This window comes from Mucor velutinosus (genome assembly GCF_035048745.1).
Source record: "Mucor velutinosus strain NIH1002 chromosome Unknown tig00000093, whole genome shotgun sequence".
NCBI lineage: Eukaryota > Fungi > Mucoromycota > Mucoromycetes > Mucorales > Mucoraceae > Mucor > Mucor velutinosus.
The window spans coordinates 2783987-2801667 of record NW_027041907.1 but is presented as its reverse complement, the minus strand read 5'-3'; the positions used below and the strand labels follow the sequence as shown (position 1 = coordinate 2801667).

General features: G+C 38.3%; 3 protein-coding genes across 3 annotated transcripts; 2 read left to right on the top strand and 1 right to left on the bottom strand.

The window, feature by feature from the left end:
• Positions 1-583: 583 nt before the first annotated feature.
• Positions 584-2372, top strand: ATC70_002663 (uncharacterized protein; the record flags this gene model as incomplete). The annotated part of the gene is made up of 3 exons (XM_064822033.1): positions 584-853; positions 910-1557; positions 1611-2372. The coding sequence occupies 3 exons, from the start codon at positions 584-586 to the stop codon at positions 2370-2372; spliced, it is 1680 nt and encodes a 559-aa protein (XP_064681719.1).
• A 6542-nt stretch (positions 2373-8914) lies between these two features.
• Positions 8915-9661, bottom strand: vid27 (Vacuolar import and degradation protein 27; the record flags this gene model as incomplete). Its single annotated transcript, XM_064822032.1, has 1 exon — positions 8915-9661. The coding sequence occupies one exon, from the start codon at positions 9659-9661 to the stop codon at positions 8915-8917; it is 747 nt and encodes a 248-aa protein (XP_064681718.1).
• Positions 9662-10922: 1261 nt separating this feature from the next.
• ATC70_002661 (uncharacterized protein) lies at positions 10923-13383 on the top strand (the record flags this gene model as incomplete). Its single annotated transcript, XM_064822031.1, has 10 exons — positions 10923-11146; positions 11209-11314; positions 11373-11651; positions 11700-11886; positions 11952-12039; positions 12099-12243; positions 12294-12761; positions 12815-12930; positions 13001-13157; positions 13222-13383. 10 exons carry the CDS (start codon positions 10923-10925, stop codon positions 13381-13383), a joined length of 1932 nt encoding a protein of 643 aa, XP_064681717.1.
• Positions 13384-17681: the final 4298 nt, after the last annotated feature.

Sequence of the window (17681 nt, the reverse complement as noted above, 5' to 3'; positions counted from 1 at the left end):
TCTAGGTGAGCTCCTTGTTAGGCTTCTGAGGTATAAGAAAGAAAGGAAAGATTTTCAAAAAAAGTGGAGCCTTTGGATGGGGTTTATAATAGCCAGAGAGCATCCAATGTGACTGAGATGAAGATTTTTTCGAACTGCATTCGATCCTAAAACGACATTGAAAGCAGCATTTACTGGTTGACGCCTCCATAACCTACAGTTGATAGCATATCAAAGAGTCTATGTGCAACTGGATTGTACAATTGAGTCTTTAGATCCTGTATTCAGCTAAATGTCGTATCGAGTTGGCATCGAAAAAAAAAAAAGAGCTCTACATTTCCTTTTCAGCATCTCATTGCAATTTATGCAAGCACTCGCTTTACTTCTTGTCTGATATTTGTTGCTACACATCTAGGACACCAAAGTGCCCAAGATTAAATGATACCATTGCGACCACAGCGGTCAGTGTTACCGCATTGCCCGAGACAAACACACCATATGAAGCACATGCTGAGCTTCAACGGAAATTCATATATAAAGTTTTCAGCTATTCCTTCATGGAAGCTCTTTCTTCTGCTTGCATTGCTAGACTCGTTATATAAAAATGTCTTCTGTTGCTGTACTAGGTGGAGGCATCTCTGGATTGTCTGCTGCTTACTATTTGGCTCGCTTAGCTCCCGCTACAACCAAGATTGTTCTGATTGAGGGCAAGGATCGTGTTGGTGGTTGGATTCATAGTCGCCGTGTAGCTCCTGGTAAATACAATCGAGACAAATTGCCTCAATTGTCAGTCGAAAAAGACTCTGTACTGTTTGAGGCTGGTCCCAGAAGTTTGCGACCAGAGGGCCCCAATGGAGCCATCTTGTTGGAAATGGTAAGACGTTCTGTCATCTTGAATGCATAGGAATACTCAACCATTCCAATGTCTAGATTCAACATCTCAATCTGAATGATGATAAATTACTCAGCGTGCCCAAGACAGACTCCTCTGTCAAGAATCGCTACATTTACTACGACGGCAAGATCAACACACTTCCATCAGGTTTTGTTTCCATGCTGTTGAAAAAGCCTCCCGTATTTAGGTCTGTCATACTCGCCGGGGCTCTTGAGCCCTTGAGGAGGTCTCGCTTTAAGAACGGTGAACCCAAAGACGGTATCGAAGATGAATCCATGTACGATTTTATGAAGCGAAGATTCAATGAACACACAGCCATCAATTTGATGGGAGCTGTCGCGCATGGTGTTTATGCAGGTGATGTGAAGCAATTGTCCATTCAATCTACGCTCCGTATGTTGTACGAAGCTGAAAAAAACTATGGCAGTGTCGTTGTTGGCATGATGAGAGGCGCTGCAAATACCTCGACTATGCGTGAACGTGGTATGGCTGTCAGGTCAAGAGATAAAGACCCTGAATGGTTTGGGCGCATGGAGAAAATGAGTGTATTGGGCTTTAAAGACGGCATGGAGACCCTGCCTGACCGTCTTCGTTCGTGGTTAGAACAGCACCCTAACGTGGAGATCATTCGAAATGATCCGGTCGAATCCATTGAACCCTTGGGAAATGGAAAAGAGAGCAAGGTTTGTAATCAGATGTAGCTTTTGGATGTGCTTCATCAACTCATGTTATCCAGATCAAAACAAAATCTCATGAATTCTTTGCTGACCATATCATCTCAACGATTCCTTCATTTACCCTTGAAAGACTGATCACACCAAATACACTGCCCAATTTGGGTTATAATCCTGCGTCTGATGTAGCCGTTGTCAACTTTGCCTATGCTCCAGAAGTCAGATTAGGTTATAATGGGTTCGGTTTCCTGACTCCTCATCGTGATACAAAATACAGAATTCCGGTGCCGGGTACTCTCGGTGTCATTTTTGACTCAAATGCTATGCCTGGTCAAGAGACAGAGCAACCAGATGTAGTCAAGGTCACTGCAATGATTGGTGGCGCAGACTGGAAGGATGCTTTTGGAAAAGCAACCGTTGACGAACTGGATCCTGAGTTAGCTTACAGATACGCACGAAAGGGCATGAGCGTCTTTTTAAATTTGCATGACAAGCCAACTCATTCGATGGTCAATCTCCAAAAGCAGTGTATTCCTCAATACATGGTGGGTCATGAAGGTCGCATGCGAGAGCTACATCATGCCCTGAAACAAAACTATGGACACTTGATGAGTTTGGCTGGTGCTAGTTATATGGGCGTCAGTGTTCCTGATTGTATCAAGAATAGTCGCATGTTGGTAGAGGAATTGCTGGTTTCTGGTGCGCTTGGTTCTCGTGAAAAGGTGGTTACAGGCTTAGGAAAGACAGTGGAATCAAATTCAAAGGAGTTTCAAGATGGTGCTAGAATAAGCAAAGGCACTGTGGACGTTATCATGAAGTCTTAAAGCTCATATGACTAACAGTTGTATATCATCATAACATAATAAAGGATTCAGTTCCTAGACACTCTCAAAGCCTCAAAAAAAAAGGGAAAAAAGTTGTTCTAACAAGTATTTTGATAGACTGACGTTACTAATTACAGAATACAATGAAATAGCATGGCTAAATATAGTGCTATGATTTGCCACCTACTTTCCATACGCTTCAAGGGCATATACTACTGTATTGCCTTATGTAAAGGGCATTGAGCTTTCCAGCTGACCCCACCAACCAAAATTAATTCAAATCCAGATTCATAGTTTGTTCCAGATTGGCCAAATCTTAACAGTTTTCGACTTGATCGAACTATTTTTGCAGATTCGACTAAGTAAAATACGATGATCACCGTATGCATCTTTAAGCTTGCTTGGAATGCTTTTCAAGGCGCATACAATGGTACCAAGTAAGATAGATGTTTTGAATAAACTTATTGAGTAATTCACGAAAATATAAAAAGAGGCTTCGAGCCAAAAAGTCGAAATTTTGCATATCAAGGTTGCACAACGATGACTTCAGGAGTTGCTTTGGATCGAGAGAAGCATTTTGAATTAATATCTATCATCATAACATAATAAATGTTCAGTACTTTTGCACTTTACAATCCTAATATGGAACCTGAGTTTCAAGGCATCTATCTGTCCTGGCTCATATCATAACATAATAAATGTTCAGTACTTTTGCACTTTACAATCCTAATATGGAACCTGAGTTTCAAGGCATCTATCTGTCCTGGCTCATATCATAACATAATAAATGTTCAGTACTTTTGCACTTTACAATCCTAATATGGAACCTGAGTTTCAAGGCATCTATCTGTCCTGGCTCATATGAGAATAATGATTTTACAATCAATCAACAAAAACCACTGTTATTTCTACCCTCTTTCCTCTGCTCAATGCTGTCAATGTTTTATTTGAGCGACGTCTCAGAGCCTCAGAGATTTCATTACTTACTGCAGACATTTTATGCAACCCATGCATTGTCAATGTCCAGACTAACGTTATTAAATATAGAATGCAATAAAATATCATTATGAACGATATAGAAGGCAATAAAATATCATTATAAACGATAGTGCTATGACCTTCCACCTACTTTCTATACGCTTCGAGGGCATTTACTACTGTATTGCCTTATGAAAAGGGCATGAGTTTTCCAGCTGGCCCTACCAGCCAAAATTAATTCAAACCCAGAATCATAGTCTGTTCCAGATTGGACATATTTTGATAATTTTGAACTCGATCGAGCTATTTTTGCAGATTCGACTAAGTGAAGTATGATAATCTCCCCATGCTTCCTTAAGCTTTCCTGGAGTACTTTTCAAGGCGCTTCCAATGGTACTAAGTAAAATAGATGTTTTGAAATCACTTATTGAATGATTTGTAAAAATATGAAAAGAGATTTATGGCCAAAATGTCGAAATTTTACATATCAAAGTCCCACAAAGATAATTTCAGAGGTTGCTTTGGATTGATAGAAACATTTTGATTCAAGATATACTATAGTAAAAATCTTCATTATCAAGATGAAAAATGCGATCGTTTGATTTTCGATGAAAACCATGAGGGATACCTCATGCTTTTTGGTCGAATTTTGACCATGTTTTTTTGGTCCCCAAAAAGTCGAGCAAAAGTGTCAGAAAGGAACTGCCAGATGAAAGCAACCATTTGGGGCTATTCTGACGATCTAAAACGGCCTTGAACGCAAGAAAATTCAGCTCAAATGCACTCATACTTTGCTGTATTAGGGACACTAAGGACTAAAAAGTGGGAATACCAGTATGCTGCTTGCCCGTATATGAAGCAGCTACGTGTATATGGATGTAGAACATCACATAAGAATCAGATCCACAGATAATATGAAGGGTTACTATGTGTAAGTGGAGGGTCAAAATGAAAGTAGCAGTATTTTGATAAAATACGCAAGAGCAATCAGTAGCACGAGCTGCCGCTGCGCAGGTTGGTTCTCTACCTTCGCTACGCTTCGGTGAGAACCATCCGAAGCATAAACACTCATATGATTAGTGATTATATATCAATCAACAATCAGGGTTCCTCTTCTAACATTTTAGCTATATTAATTTTGGGATATTAGCCAAAGGCCCGCGGCAGCGCGAGCCGTTTGAACGTAGGTTGGTTTCCACCGAAGCGAAGCGTAGGTCAGGAAACCACCCGAAGTGCTGAAAGGCTCGTATGCCATAGTAAAAGTCTTCATTATCGAGGTCAAAAACACGATCGTTTGATTTTCGATGAAAACCATGAGGGGTACCTCATGCTTTTTGGTCTGTTTTTGTCCATGTTTTTTTGGTCCCCAAAAAGTTGAGCAAAGGTGTCAATAAGTAACTGCCAGATGAGAGCAATTGTTTGGTGGTATTCTGATGACCTAAAACGGCCTTGAACGCAAGAAAACGCGGCTCAAATGCGCTGTATTAGGCACACTCTTGACCAAAAAGGGATAATATCTGTATGATTCTTGCCCGTATATGAAATAGCTACGTGTATACGGATGTAGAGCATCACATAAGAATCAGATTCGTAGATAATATAAAGAATTTTTATAAGTAGAGGGACAAAATGAAAGTAGCAGTATTTTGATAAGATACGCCAGGGCAATCAGTAACGCGAGCTGCCGCTGTGCAGGCTGGTTCTCACCGAAGTGTAAACACTCGTAAAGTTTGAAAATAAAGCTATATGTTCTGATTTATATTGTCCTTACTGCATAAGTGGTCCAGTAATAAATCGATTTGGACGAGTATAGGCAGTGGACTCGATTCATTGGTACAACACAGGTATGCAATACCGGCACAAACAGCATAGTAGCTAGAACGCCATTCGAATGCCTGCACTTTCAAGCCAACTATACTAATCAGCTATGCAAAGTACAGCTATTGATGCAATATAAATGACAAACACATGGATAGTATGGCCTGTTACCAAAATCAGGGCAATCTAAGCTTCTGGCTACGCGCCAAAACGAGGAAAAATTTGCAAACATATAGGTACGTGTTTGTAAGCAATAAGAAGCATATCAAACGAATGAGTAGAGTTTGGCGAGTCTTTTGATATTATATTTGCCTGGGTTACGTTTACTTTTTGCACCTCATCTATGTGAGATGGTAAGATGCACAGCAGTTTTTGGACGTTTTTCGAAAATTTATTTCAAACAAAGACTGAGCATCCTACAGACATACTAAAAACACAAATTTACTACTGTTCAAAAGCCAAGAAGTAGTAGTTTTTTGGCGTCTACTTTCACGTTTTTATCTTAAAAACTAATGTGTCTAAAGCTTCTGAAAGTGGAGCTTTTTTTTTAAGAAAAAAAGTGGTCAAAACAATCTTGAGTCTGGTTTTACGAAGCTTGAAACACCTCCAGTGCATGTTATATGCGGCAGCTTCAACACGCATTTTGGACACTTCTCAATGCAACAAACTCACAAAAAAATAGTCTGCCACGCTCACAGAGCACGCTAGTTAATTAAGATATACTTTTTCTCTCTTATGTATTATTAAGTAGAAAATTATTCACTGTAGGGCTGGTGCCCAAATTTCACAAGCATAAAGATCTCCCCATATTTCAGTATTATCGCTAGCGCTTCACATTTCAATCGCCAAGGAAGGCTGGATGTAACTTGGCAAGACCTATCCACTAACTTCGAGGCATATGAAAGTTACTGTAGATCAAGAGGATGCAGCGGTCATCAAACGTTCCTGCACGGAGAACTCAGATTCAGGTACGAGTTTGATTCTCACTTATCAGTTCTGAAAATAGATATCTTGTCATACTTTCTTGAGCGCTAAGATGGTACGCTGTTTAGTTGTCACCGTAAATTAAATCATGCTAAGCAGAAGCTGTAGTAACAAGGCTGAGAAATTTATCCATTTACGAGAGAAGAGAGTAACTTGAAAGTTTTACATTGAAAATTTTTGCCAATTTGATTCTAAGCTTCTTTAAGCAATGCATTTCGCAATTACCATTGGTGTTTTCTCAGGATCTCACGCTGCGCATGGCCAGGATGTGGGGAAAATTTAGATAAGGCGGGGAGGTAGAGAGAGAGAGAGCGAAAGGAGCCTTAAAAATAGGATGAGAAGATAATGCACAAATGATCAATGAGTTTTTCATCTTAAAAAGGGTAAATGACAAGCTAGTAACATACGTTTCAGTGAAACAAGGTATTCAAATACTCAATAGTATGAGAAAAAACGAGAAATAAATGTCGACAGTTCCAGAGATGGGAAACCATTAGCTCAGGAAAATGCCAATGTTTGCTCGGAGCGACCGAGCTGCATGTATATCAGCCATTTTACACACGGTAAATGGTCCCCCATTTGATCGAAATTGACACATAAAGGAAGAACTAATATCCTCATGCAGAGTTAGATCAAAGAATGAGAAAATTGCGATGATTTACTTGCTGCATTCATTAAAGAGATAAGCTGCTTTTGACGGACTTGGCCTGAAAATTTTTAAATATTGGGGTAAATCCGTAATTCACGAGGAGAATAAATTTAATGTATAGTTTCTTTTTTATGTATAGATATATAATGCGCAATTGATAGTAAAAAAAAAAAATTGTACTGTATCGAAAGCAGATATCAGATGTCAGAAAAGGTAATTTCATGTCATTTTAGGTAAAAAAAAAAAAAAAAAAAAAAAAAAATTCATATGATTCATTAAGAGGAGAGTACTGCTTTTACATGCTATCTAAGATGATAGGATTTCTGTGGTGTGCGATATTCAAGTACTACAAGAAAATACAAGGCATGCCAAATATGTATAAAAATGAGAAGATCCCACGCTAAGGCAGTCGTTATACTTGATCAAATGTAAAATTTCTCCACCATTACATTCGCCCATGAGGTTGTCTGAATAATCAAGAATCAACGATTGCTATATATAGCATTTTATTTGAGCCAGCAACAAGGGATGCTGATATGTAAAATGGAAAGTGGAGAACCTCAATTAGGCTCTGTTATCAGCTTTAAATCTATTACATGTTACCCCACCAAGAGCACTTTATAGACTGCACGTGGAATTGTTGTGAAATTGTGAAACGCATCATATTTCTACATCTAATTCCATCAAATACAAAAACGACAATTGACATCTTCTCCATAGTATAAAGTGTATAAGAGTAACAGAAATTTTATCTCTTTCATCATCACTGCCAAGTATGATTTCACTGTATCATAATAATAGTAGATTACAGATTTCTATGGAAATTAGTTACACAAGGAGATCTAAATGATATGTAAATTTTGATATGTGTGGATGGTGTGGTGTGCTCTGTGATGTGCTTTGTGATCCCAAACAGAGAGCAACTCCGTATCATTTCGCATTCTCAACCTCCCGACCAAACAAAAGAAAAGGCAAACACAAAGACAATGAGATAAAAAAAATTCCAGCTGTCATCTATTGATTTGGATTGTAAAAGGGAGTTGGGGGAGAGGTACGGAAGGGAAATGGAATGGAGAAATAGGGAAAAGGTAAACCTTATTGGCCATAGTCAACGGATAAGAAAAATCAGCTAATGATGCTGTCGACTTGTAGCATGGAAAAGGCATTATCTTTTTGATATTTATACAGCATCTTCCCGTTCCTCAATGGAGGGTCTTCGGAGTGCATTGGAGAAAGGGCTATATCAGACTTGAGAAATGTCATATTTGACTCATAGTGGGTTGTAATTGGCAAATTAAATAGCATCGTTTCAAAGTAATATCACCTCATTTTGAATTCCAATCCTGATAAAGGGGAGTCTGGGCTTTTTAGTAGCAAGTATTTTACATTGTATTGTAAAATGACGTTTTATCGTAATCTGATTCCGGGATCACTGTGAAAAATATACAAATGAACGTACAATGTTGGACCTCTCAATTACACACGCCTTGAATTCTTTTTTTTCCAACGTCTTCTTACTTGTTCTCCCTCCCTCCTTGGATAGAAAAAAAGGAAAATTGGAAAATGAGCCCGGGAAACATTAGGGGCTGCACTGTAAAAAGAACGGATGATATGATGCTTATGCGGGGTGGAGATGATGAGAGATTAACAAACATCCAATCAGTTTGGACAATTGAGTATGCGGGGGGAAAGCCCACCCTTGCTGTATCTTCCAATCGTACGACAGATAAGGTCCGCCCCACGTGCGATTACACTTTACAACCCTGAATAGAAGCACTCTTTCAACCAATGAACAGCTTTTTTAGATAAGCAAACAGGGTGGAAAATTAAAACGGGAGAATCTGGGTCATAGCTGAAGAATCATTAAATTTAGGGTAATGTCGGATAAATCATTATACTTTAATATAAGTTTTTCGTTAGAATGTGATTTATTGTTATTTATGTACATAAAAGAAAAAGAGAGTAGGGTTGTTTGATATATAATAATTGCTAATGTGGTTGTTTGTGCATTGGTACTATACAATATTAAATTAATTGGAAAAAAAGTCTACATAATGAAAGAGTGGGGGATGTGTTATATATAAAATTGCTGATTTGTGAGAATATGGGTTATTTAGAATTGAACAACAGAATGGATTGAAGGTAATGAGGATGTTGATTCAGAAGAAGCAGCAGCATTAGAGGGCATAAAATGAGATGTAGAGCTAATTGGAGGCAACACACGGGCTTGAGGAGGACGATTTAAGAGATCCATAAGGCTGGGTTGAGTGCAACTACTAGAGCGAGCAGAGACAGGATCAAACTGGTTGCATTCCAAAGGTGCCAACTTGAACATGGACATTCTAGGTGATCCAATGGGTGATAAGATGGTAGTAGGAGAGAGAGTTGGAGATTGATCAGGTGTAAACAACATTTCCTCGTTGTCAGAGTGATGGGAAGAGAAGTTTGAGCTTGTAGAAAGAGCGGGAGAAGGGGGTAAAGATCTCGCAACGAGCATGACAGGCTGTTGCAATTGCTGTTGCTGGATTTGATGGTTTTGTTGTTGTTGTTGTTGTTGTTGGATTGCTTTTGTCAACTTTGCTTTGCGAACACGTCTCTTATTTGGGGATGTATGGATACGAACATGTCTTGTTAATTCATCAGATCGTGAGAATTTCTTTGCGCAACCAGGAAATGTACATTGATGAGGTTTTTCACCAGTGTGTGTACGGATATGACGGGTCTGATGTTCAAGTCTATAAAATGACTTTGGACAGATGGGACATTTGTAAGGTCTAGGGATGTTTGCCTTATCAACTGGTGTAATAGCTCTCTTGGGACAAGAAAGATGCATAGTAGAAGTTTGGATAAATGTGGTCATGATGTGTATAATATGGAAATTAAAAAAAAAGAAGAAAGACGAAAAAGAAATGCATTGCAAAGGGTGAGAAAGTACAGGGTTTATATAGTCGATAGAAAACGACAAATTGGGTAAGTGGGGTTTTGATGATGGCTGAGATAACAGATTCAGTGGGGGGGGGGGAGCATTGATTGTGAGACATGCTTACAATAGCAACAAAACTCTTTTTCTCCACACATCCGAAAAAGATGAGGGATGTTGATAACCCAATTATGGTAATCCCTGATTTTTCGTAGTATTTCACACGTTATGATTTTAGAGTTGATTTTTTCCCTTGTGAAGAAGACAGCATATAAACAAAACCAGCAATGTAAATCAAGACAATGACAGCATGTATTCAATTTTATGAGACCTTGGAAGGATACAAAAACAAAAGAGATGCTAATTTATTTCAGTAAAACTCCCTTATCTATGTCCATATCAAAAAGAAATCTCCTATTCTTTCCTTCTCCTTCTCCCCTTCACTTGTTTATTCCCCTTGTTCATATGCCCCCCCGCCCCCCCCCCCTGTGTGTGTGTGAGAGAGTGAGTGTTGTGGGGTAATCAATTCCAGATCGTCGGCAATGTGCTTTCTTACTGCAACATGCCTCCTTCTTCCCTTCATTAACGTTCCGCCTTTATTTCTAAATCACTTCGTACATTGCAGCAATGTCATTCCGAATATACATCACGCAATTTTTGCCTGGATCTTGTATAGACAATCATGAAGAATCTTGCCATCCCACCATCATATGAAAATCATTCAAATCTGTCTGTGCATTTTTCTTATTGGTGGATGTACCCAATCATGGCACTTGCTCTTTTCACACAACCCACATATATATTTGACATTTCGTTAAATGTATATACACACATCACATGTGAAATAGTTTATATACTTTACTGCTCCCCCCATTATTTTAAAATGGATTCACTCCCCTATTCTATCCGTCTCAAATAATTATACACATTCTCTTCTCCCTCAGTCTTCTTGCCATGTTACTCGGTCCAGCACAATGAAATGCAAAAATGTACATGTATATAGCTTAACTGTCATGGGAATCAATGTTGTCATGGCAACCAACGAAACAAACTGTCACAAGATGTTGATTTGAGTAAAATTCACACATATGCACGCACGCACAACACACACAACACAGGACGATAAACGCATTTGGCGTATTAGAGTGAGGAATTACGCAAGCCCTTCTATTTTCTTTTTTTTTATCTTGTTTCTCTACAAATGAATATATTAAAATTTACCCCATTCAACTCATCGGTCGATGCGTCATTCTGGCAATCACTGGTCGAAAAGAAGCTGAACGTGCTCAAATTATCATCAGAGTCCCAAGCCATTCGAGGCTATTATACGCATGCAACCACAGCAACGAATGAGAAGAATGAAACGATCAATATTCCAGGTCGATTCCATATTCCTGCAGACGGATTGGAAGAGGAAACTCATATGTTTGTGTTTATGAGGGTGATTTTGCATTAATTTTCTTCTCACATATAAAAAAATTATATAGAAAGATGGGGTATTTTGGCTATAAGGGAACATTGGTCAATACAAATACTATCGAGGAATTTCGCACGACTGATAAGAACCAATTGTTTCAACAAGTAACAGAAAAGGTAATCAAGCCGAGGAATGGAATGGCAGTATATGGGAAAAAATTAATCATGTATACAGATACAAAATGCAGTTCAAACAGGTCAAGCACTGCAAAATCCAAGCACGCTGGGCAGTTTTCTGCTGCTCACATTTGCTGATTTGAAAAAATACAAATTTTATTATTGGTTTGGATTCCCTGCTTTCATGCCAAGTGAACCATGGGCACTGTTGCATAAACAAGACTCGATTGACGCTGATTTACTCGCCTCATTGAAGAGCATGGATCATCATTGGCCATTTTTCACTATCAAGAATAATCAACATGTGCTACCGCTGAGCGAGTTTGATAACAAAGATGTAAGATAGGGCAAACTAGCATCCACTTTCATGCTGACACTTGTGTAGTGTATCATTGGATTTGTGGATCCTGCTTCATCGACTGATGCACCTGGCTGGCCGCTGAGAAATTTGCTGTATCTTGTAGTCAAATCCTTCAATATACGAAGAGTCTCTGTACTCTGTTGGCGTCAACATCAGCCAGACACTTCTTTTATTATCAAGGTGGAGTTACCGGAATCAGCATCTTATGACAGTAAGTTTCATTAGTATTTTGTTTCCGTAAATGTACATTGATTAATGTTGTAACAAATACATAAGGCTTGAAATCTGTGGGGTGGGAACGAAACGTGCAAGGCAAACTTGGTCCCAGAATGGCAGACCTGGGCCCGTTGATGGATCCTACGAGGTAAAAGTATAATAATAATGACGATACTATTGATAAATAACAACAAAACGATGCACTAGACTAGCCGATACGTCTGTAGACCTCAATCTGAAATTAATGAGGTGGCGCTTGATGCCTGATCTTGATTTAGAAAAGATTAAGCAAACAAAATGTTTACTGCTCGGTGCGGGAACTCTTGGATGCTATGTAGCAAGATGTTTGATTGTGAGTCTCTCTGTCTGTACCGACTGAACAGCAAACTAAACTACATGTAGGGATGGGGCGTGCGCCATATATCCTTTGTCGATAACGGAAAAGTATCGTTCTCCAATCCTGTTCGCCAGCCGTTGTATCATTTCGAAGATTCATTGAATGGTGGTGCCCTGAAAGCTAAATCTGCAGCAAAAAACCTTAAATTAATTCAGCCTACTATCGTATCAGAAGGTTACGACTTATCTATACCTATGCCTGGTCACTATGCACAAACTTCGGATGAACAGCTCTCTCAAGATATCGATAAACTGAGTCAATTAGTATCAGATCATGACGTTGTATTCTTATTAACTGATAGCAGAGAAAGCCGATGGTTTCCTACCGTATTAGCGGCAAAGCACAACAAGATGGTCATCAATAGTGCCTTGGGATTTGACACATACCTCGTCATGAGACACGGTGCACGTCAACATCAACAGCAAAACGAATTGGGTTGTTACTTTTGTAATGATATTGTTGCACCTACAGATGTAAGATAAGATGTCTATTTAGCGTTTGAGTCTAGAACTAAATGACACAATAGTCCCTTACAGATCGCACCTTGGATCAACAATGCACTGTTACCAGACCAGGCTTAGCGGCTATCGCTGGTGCTCTGGCGGTTGAACTTATGGTATCATTGCTACAACATCCAGATGGGTAAGTGATGAAATGTAAACGTTGATTGTTGATCGGACTTGAACTGATATGGTGTTGGTGCTGTGATAAGGATCAATGCAAGAGCTGATACGTCTAATAACCAAACTCAATCCTCTGGTTCTATTCTGGGTTTGCTTCCACATCAGATACGAGGCTTTCTTGGGCAATTTAGCAACATGTTGATAGTGGGACAAGCATATGAAAAGTGTACAGCGTGCTCAGAAAAGGTATGAATCTTTCTCCTATCTCCCTCTTGTGCACTTCTAATCAGTCCATCATTCATCTTTCAAGATCCTGAATGCGTATGATGAAAATCATCTGAGTTTTGTCAAACAAGTGCTCAAAGACCCACTGTATTTGGAAGAAATTACGGGATTAGCAGCCATGAAAAAAGAAAGCGAATCTCTGTTAGATGATTGGGATATTGAAAATGACGATGAGGATGATTTTTAAAAAAAAAATCAAACATAGGGTGGGAAAAATAGCTTTTTTTTTTTTTTTTTTTTTTTTTTTTTTTACGAATTGTAATAAAAAAATATCCCTTGGTCTGATCACTGTTCTGATTTTGTGCGCACATTTGGAAATGTATGGTGCAACAAACCCCCCCAACACATACTTCGGAAATTTGCGTGTGTGCTGGAGTTTTGTAATAATCTCGTATAGTTTAAAAGGTCGATCGTTTGTAATCCGATATCGTAAACGTAAAAAGCTTTTCCGGGGAAATTTAATGAAGGTTTAAAGTTCAGGGTTTTCCAGCTCACTAATGGATTAAATGAGTTGATTATAATTCTCTTTCAATCAGTCTAAATAATTACATAATGTCGTATGATTCTTTTCAAAATGTTGGGTGTATGATTAAGTTTTGATAAACCTGCAACATGTAGATATCGGATGGTTTTTCTTTTCATGAGTAACGGAAAAGGTTCCGCCAAAACAAACTATGGTCCTAAAAAAAACATCCCTTTGACTCATCTCATATTATACTAGACTTGGATTGTGTGAAAAACAAAGGTAATACAATATTATGATTAACGGGTAAAATAGTGACATTTTAACATATGAAGAAATGTGGGGTCGTCAATAGCCTTGTCAAACCATCCACTCTTTTTTTCTGTACATGCTACACTTGTTTGATTTTGTGTCACGACATTCCATTATATAATTCCAAAACAGTTTATAGAATGAATAAGCATAATTTTCACAATTGTCAAGCTGTATCCAGACTCTCGCCTTGACTTGATTAGAGTTTCGTGAGTGCATTGCTGCTTACTGAGTGATTTTTGTATGATTTGACGTAGCAAACGGTCTAGCTATCTCGCGGCAATTTGTATGCTTGATTTTATAACGGATCGAAAAAAATAAAAATGTGTCCAAATATAGCTTTCAGTATTTTCGCACAGTGCATATGAGTACTTGACACTTAAATGTTGTCTCCAAATATATCCATGTATGTACAGAAAGGCTTAACAATATCTTGTGGGTTTCTCATGCTATGATACTTGAACAGAACCATGCACTGCAAGGCTGGAAAAAAGCAACAAATCAACTTTAATGGCCCTTGCAAAGTATCATTTCACACACGGAAAAGTTTAGAGAAAAGCCTAATCGTTTTAAGGTTTCCTATTCCAAAGACGAAAAAACCACCAAAACGTAGCAAATATAATCCCTGTATTTTTTGGGTATTCAATTGCTTTAACCAGTTAAATTTAACGCTTTCTTCATGAGGCCTTGTTGAACGAGGAAAGGGGAAGGGGCGAAAGTAGATGGAGAAAATCGGCCTAAAAAAGTTTTGAAAAGCATATGTAGGTAGTTGCGTATGGTCCGAAATGACTAGACTTTCCTTTTGTGCGACATGAATCAAGTTTGCTTGTTCTAAGCATGCCTCAGGCTGTCAGCAATTGCTAGCCCTATTTGTTTTAAGTTCTTATGTGATGACATTTGCCAGCGCTTGATGATATACTTTGGGCGATTTTCATGTGTAATTTGTGTTTTGCACGCTTCATTTTTATAATGCACGGATACAAAAACCATGCAGTTTTCATGTGTGAGGGAAAGGACCCCCGCATTCTGTGCTTGTAACTTTGGAAACGCGAACCAAATGTAAGATTCTGAACGGATCGTGTGCATCATCCGATTAAAAACATCGCCGAGTAACTCTATGGGTCGATGTCATAGGGAAGATGCAAAATCAATGGAAGGTGCTGCATTGTATTAGATGGCTCTGATTAAAGGTTACTCTAAAATCAGTTAGACGAACATTTGAATGAAGCAATCATTAGATCAGAGTAGCCAGTTTCATATTTCGCATTTGAATTCAAATTCGAAAGCATGCTTTGTAACAATTAAATTTATCATATGAATAGAAATGCACAATAAAAGCAATAAGCAGTAGCCGAACCATATCATGGCACTTCTCTATTCGCAATACTCTTCTTTCCAACCTTTAAAAGCATTGATTGCATTCGTAACAGTGAAATTGATCTTGCCACCAGGCAGATCAAATTTAAATCCCGATAAACTTTATAGTTCAGGATTGATTGGCCAAATCCTGATCAATTTCGACTTGATTGAACTATTTGGCGAGATTCGATTATACAAAATGTAATAATCATCCCATACTTCCTTATGTTTTTCTGTAGTACTTTTTAAGGCGCTTCCAGTAAAGCCAAGTAAAGCAGATGTTTTGCCTGAGCCTATTGAGTAATTTTAGAAGTTTTGAAATGAGGCTTTTGGCCAAAATATCGAGATTTGGCATATAAAGGTTTCACAAACATGGCTTTAGAGGTTGCTTTGGATTGAGAGAAACATTTTGGTTCAATATCATAACATAATAAATGTTCAGTACTTTTGCACTTTACAATCCTAATATGGAACCTGAGTTTCAAGGCATCTATCTGTCCTGGCTCATATCATAACATAATAAATGTTCAGTACTTTTGCACTTTACAATCCTAATATGGAACCTGAGTTTCAAGGCATCTATCTGTCCTGGCTCATATCATCATAACATAATAAATGTTCAGTCCTTTTGCACTTTACAATCCTAATATGGAACCTGAGTTTCAAGGCATCTATCAGACCTGGCTCATATCATAACATAATAAATGTTCAGTACTTTTGCACTTTACAATCCTAATATGGAACCTGAGTTTCAAGGCATCTATCTGTCCTGGCTCATATCATAACATAATAAATGTTCAGTACTTTTGCACTTTACAATCCTAATATGGAACCTGAGTTTCAAGGCATCTATCTGTCCTGGCTCATATCATCATAACATAATAAATGTTCAGTCCTTTTGCACTTTACAATCCTAATATGGAACCTGAGTTTCAAGGCATCTATCAGACCTGGCTCATATCATAACATAATAAATGTTCAGTACTTTTGCACTTTACAATCCTAATATGGAACCTGAGTTTCAAGGCATCTATCTGTCCTGGCTCATATGAGAATAATGATTTTACAATCAATCAACAAAAACCACTGTTGTTTCTACCCTCTTTCCTCTGCTCAATGCTGTCAATGTTTTATTTGAGCGACGTCTCAGAGCCTCAGAGATTTCATTACTTACTGCAGACATTTTATGCAACCCATGCATTGTCAATGTCCAGACTAACGTTATTAAATATAGAATGCAATAAAATATCATTATGAACGATATAGAAGGCAATAAAATATCATTATAAACGATAGTGCTATGACCTTCCACCTACTTTCTATACGCTTCAAGGGCATTTACTACTGTATTGCCTTATGAAAAGGGCATGAGTTTTCCAGCTGGCCCTACCAGCCAAAATTAATTCAAACCCAGAATCATAGTCTGTTCCAGATTGGACATATTTTGATAATTTTGGACTCGATCGAGCTATTTTTGCAGATTCGACTAAGTGAAGTATGATAATCACCCCATGCTTCCTTAAGCTTTCCTGGAGTACTTTTCAAGGCGCTTCCAATGGTACTAAGTAAAATAGATGTTTTGAATTCACTTATTAAATGATTTGTAAACATATGAAAAGAGGTTTATGGCCAAAATGTCGAAATTTTACATATCAAAGTCCCACAAAGATAATTTCAGAGGTTGCTTTGGATTGATAGAAACATTTTGATTCAAGATATACCATAGTAAAAGTCTCCATTATCAAGATGAAAAATGCGATCGTTTGATTTTCGATGAAAACCATGAGGGATACCTCATGCTTTTTGGTCGATTTTTGACCATGTTTTTTTGGTCCCCAAAAAGTCGAGCAAAAGTGTCAGAAAGTAACTGCCAGATGAAAGCAACCATTTGGGGCTATTCTGACGATCTAAAACGGCCTTGAACGCAAGAAAATTCAGCTCAAATGCACTCATATTTTGCTGTATTAGGGACACTAAGGACTAAAAAGTGGGAATACCAGTATGCTGCTTGCCCGTATATGAAGTAGCTACGTGTATATGGATGTAGAACATCACATAAGAATCAGATCCACAGATAATATGAAGGGTTGCTATGTGTAAGTGGAGGGTCAAAATGAAAGTAGCAGTATTTTGATAAAATACGCAAGAGAAATCAGTAGCACGAGCTGCCGCTGCGCAGGTTGGTTCTCTACCTTCGCTACGCTTCGGTGAGAACCATCCGAAGCATAAACACTCATATGATTAGTGATTATATATCAATCAACAATCAGGGTTCCTCTTCTAACATTTTAGCTATATTAATTTTGGGATATTAGCCAAAGGCCCGCGGCAGCGCGAGCCGTTTGAACGTA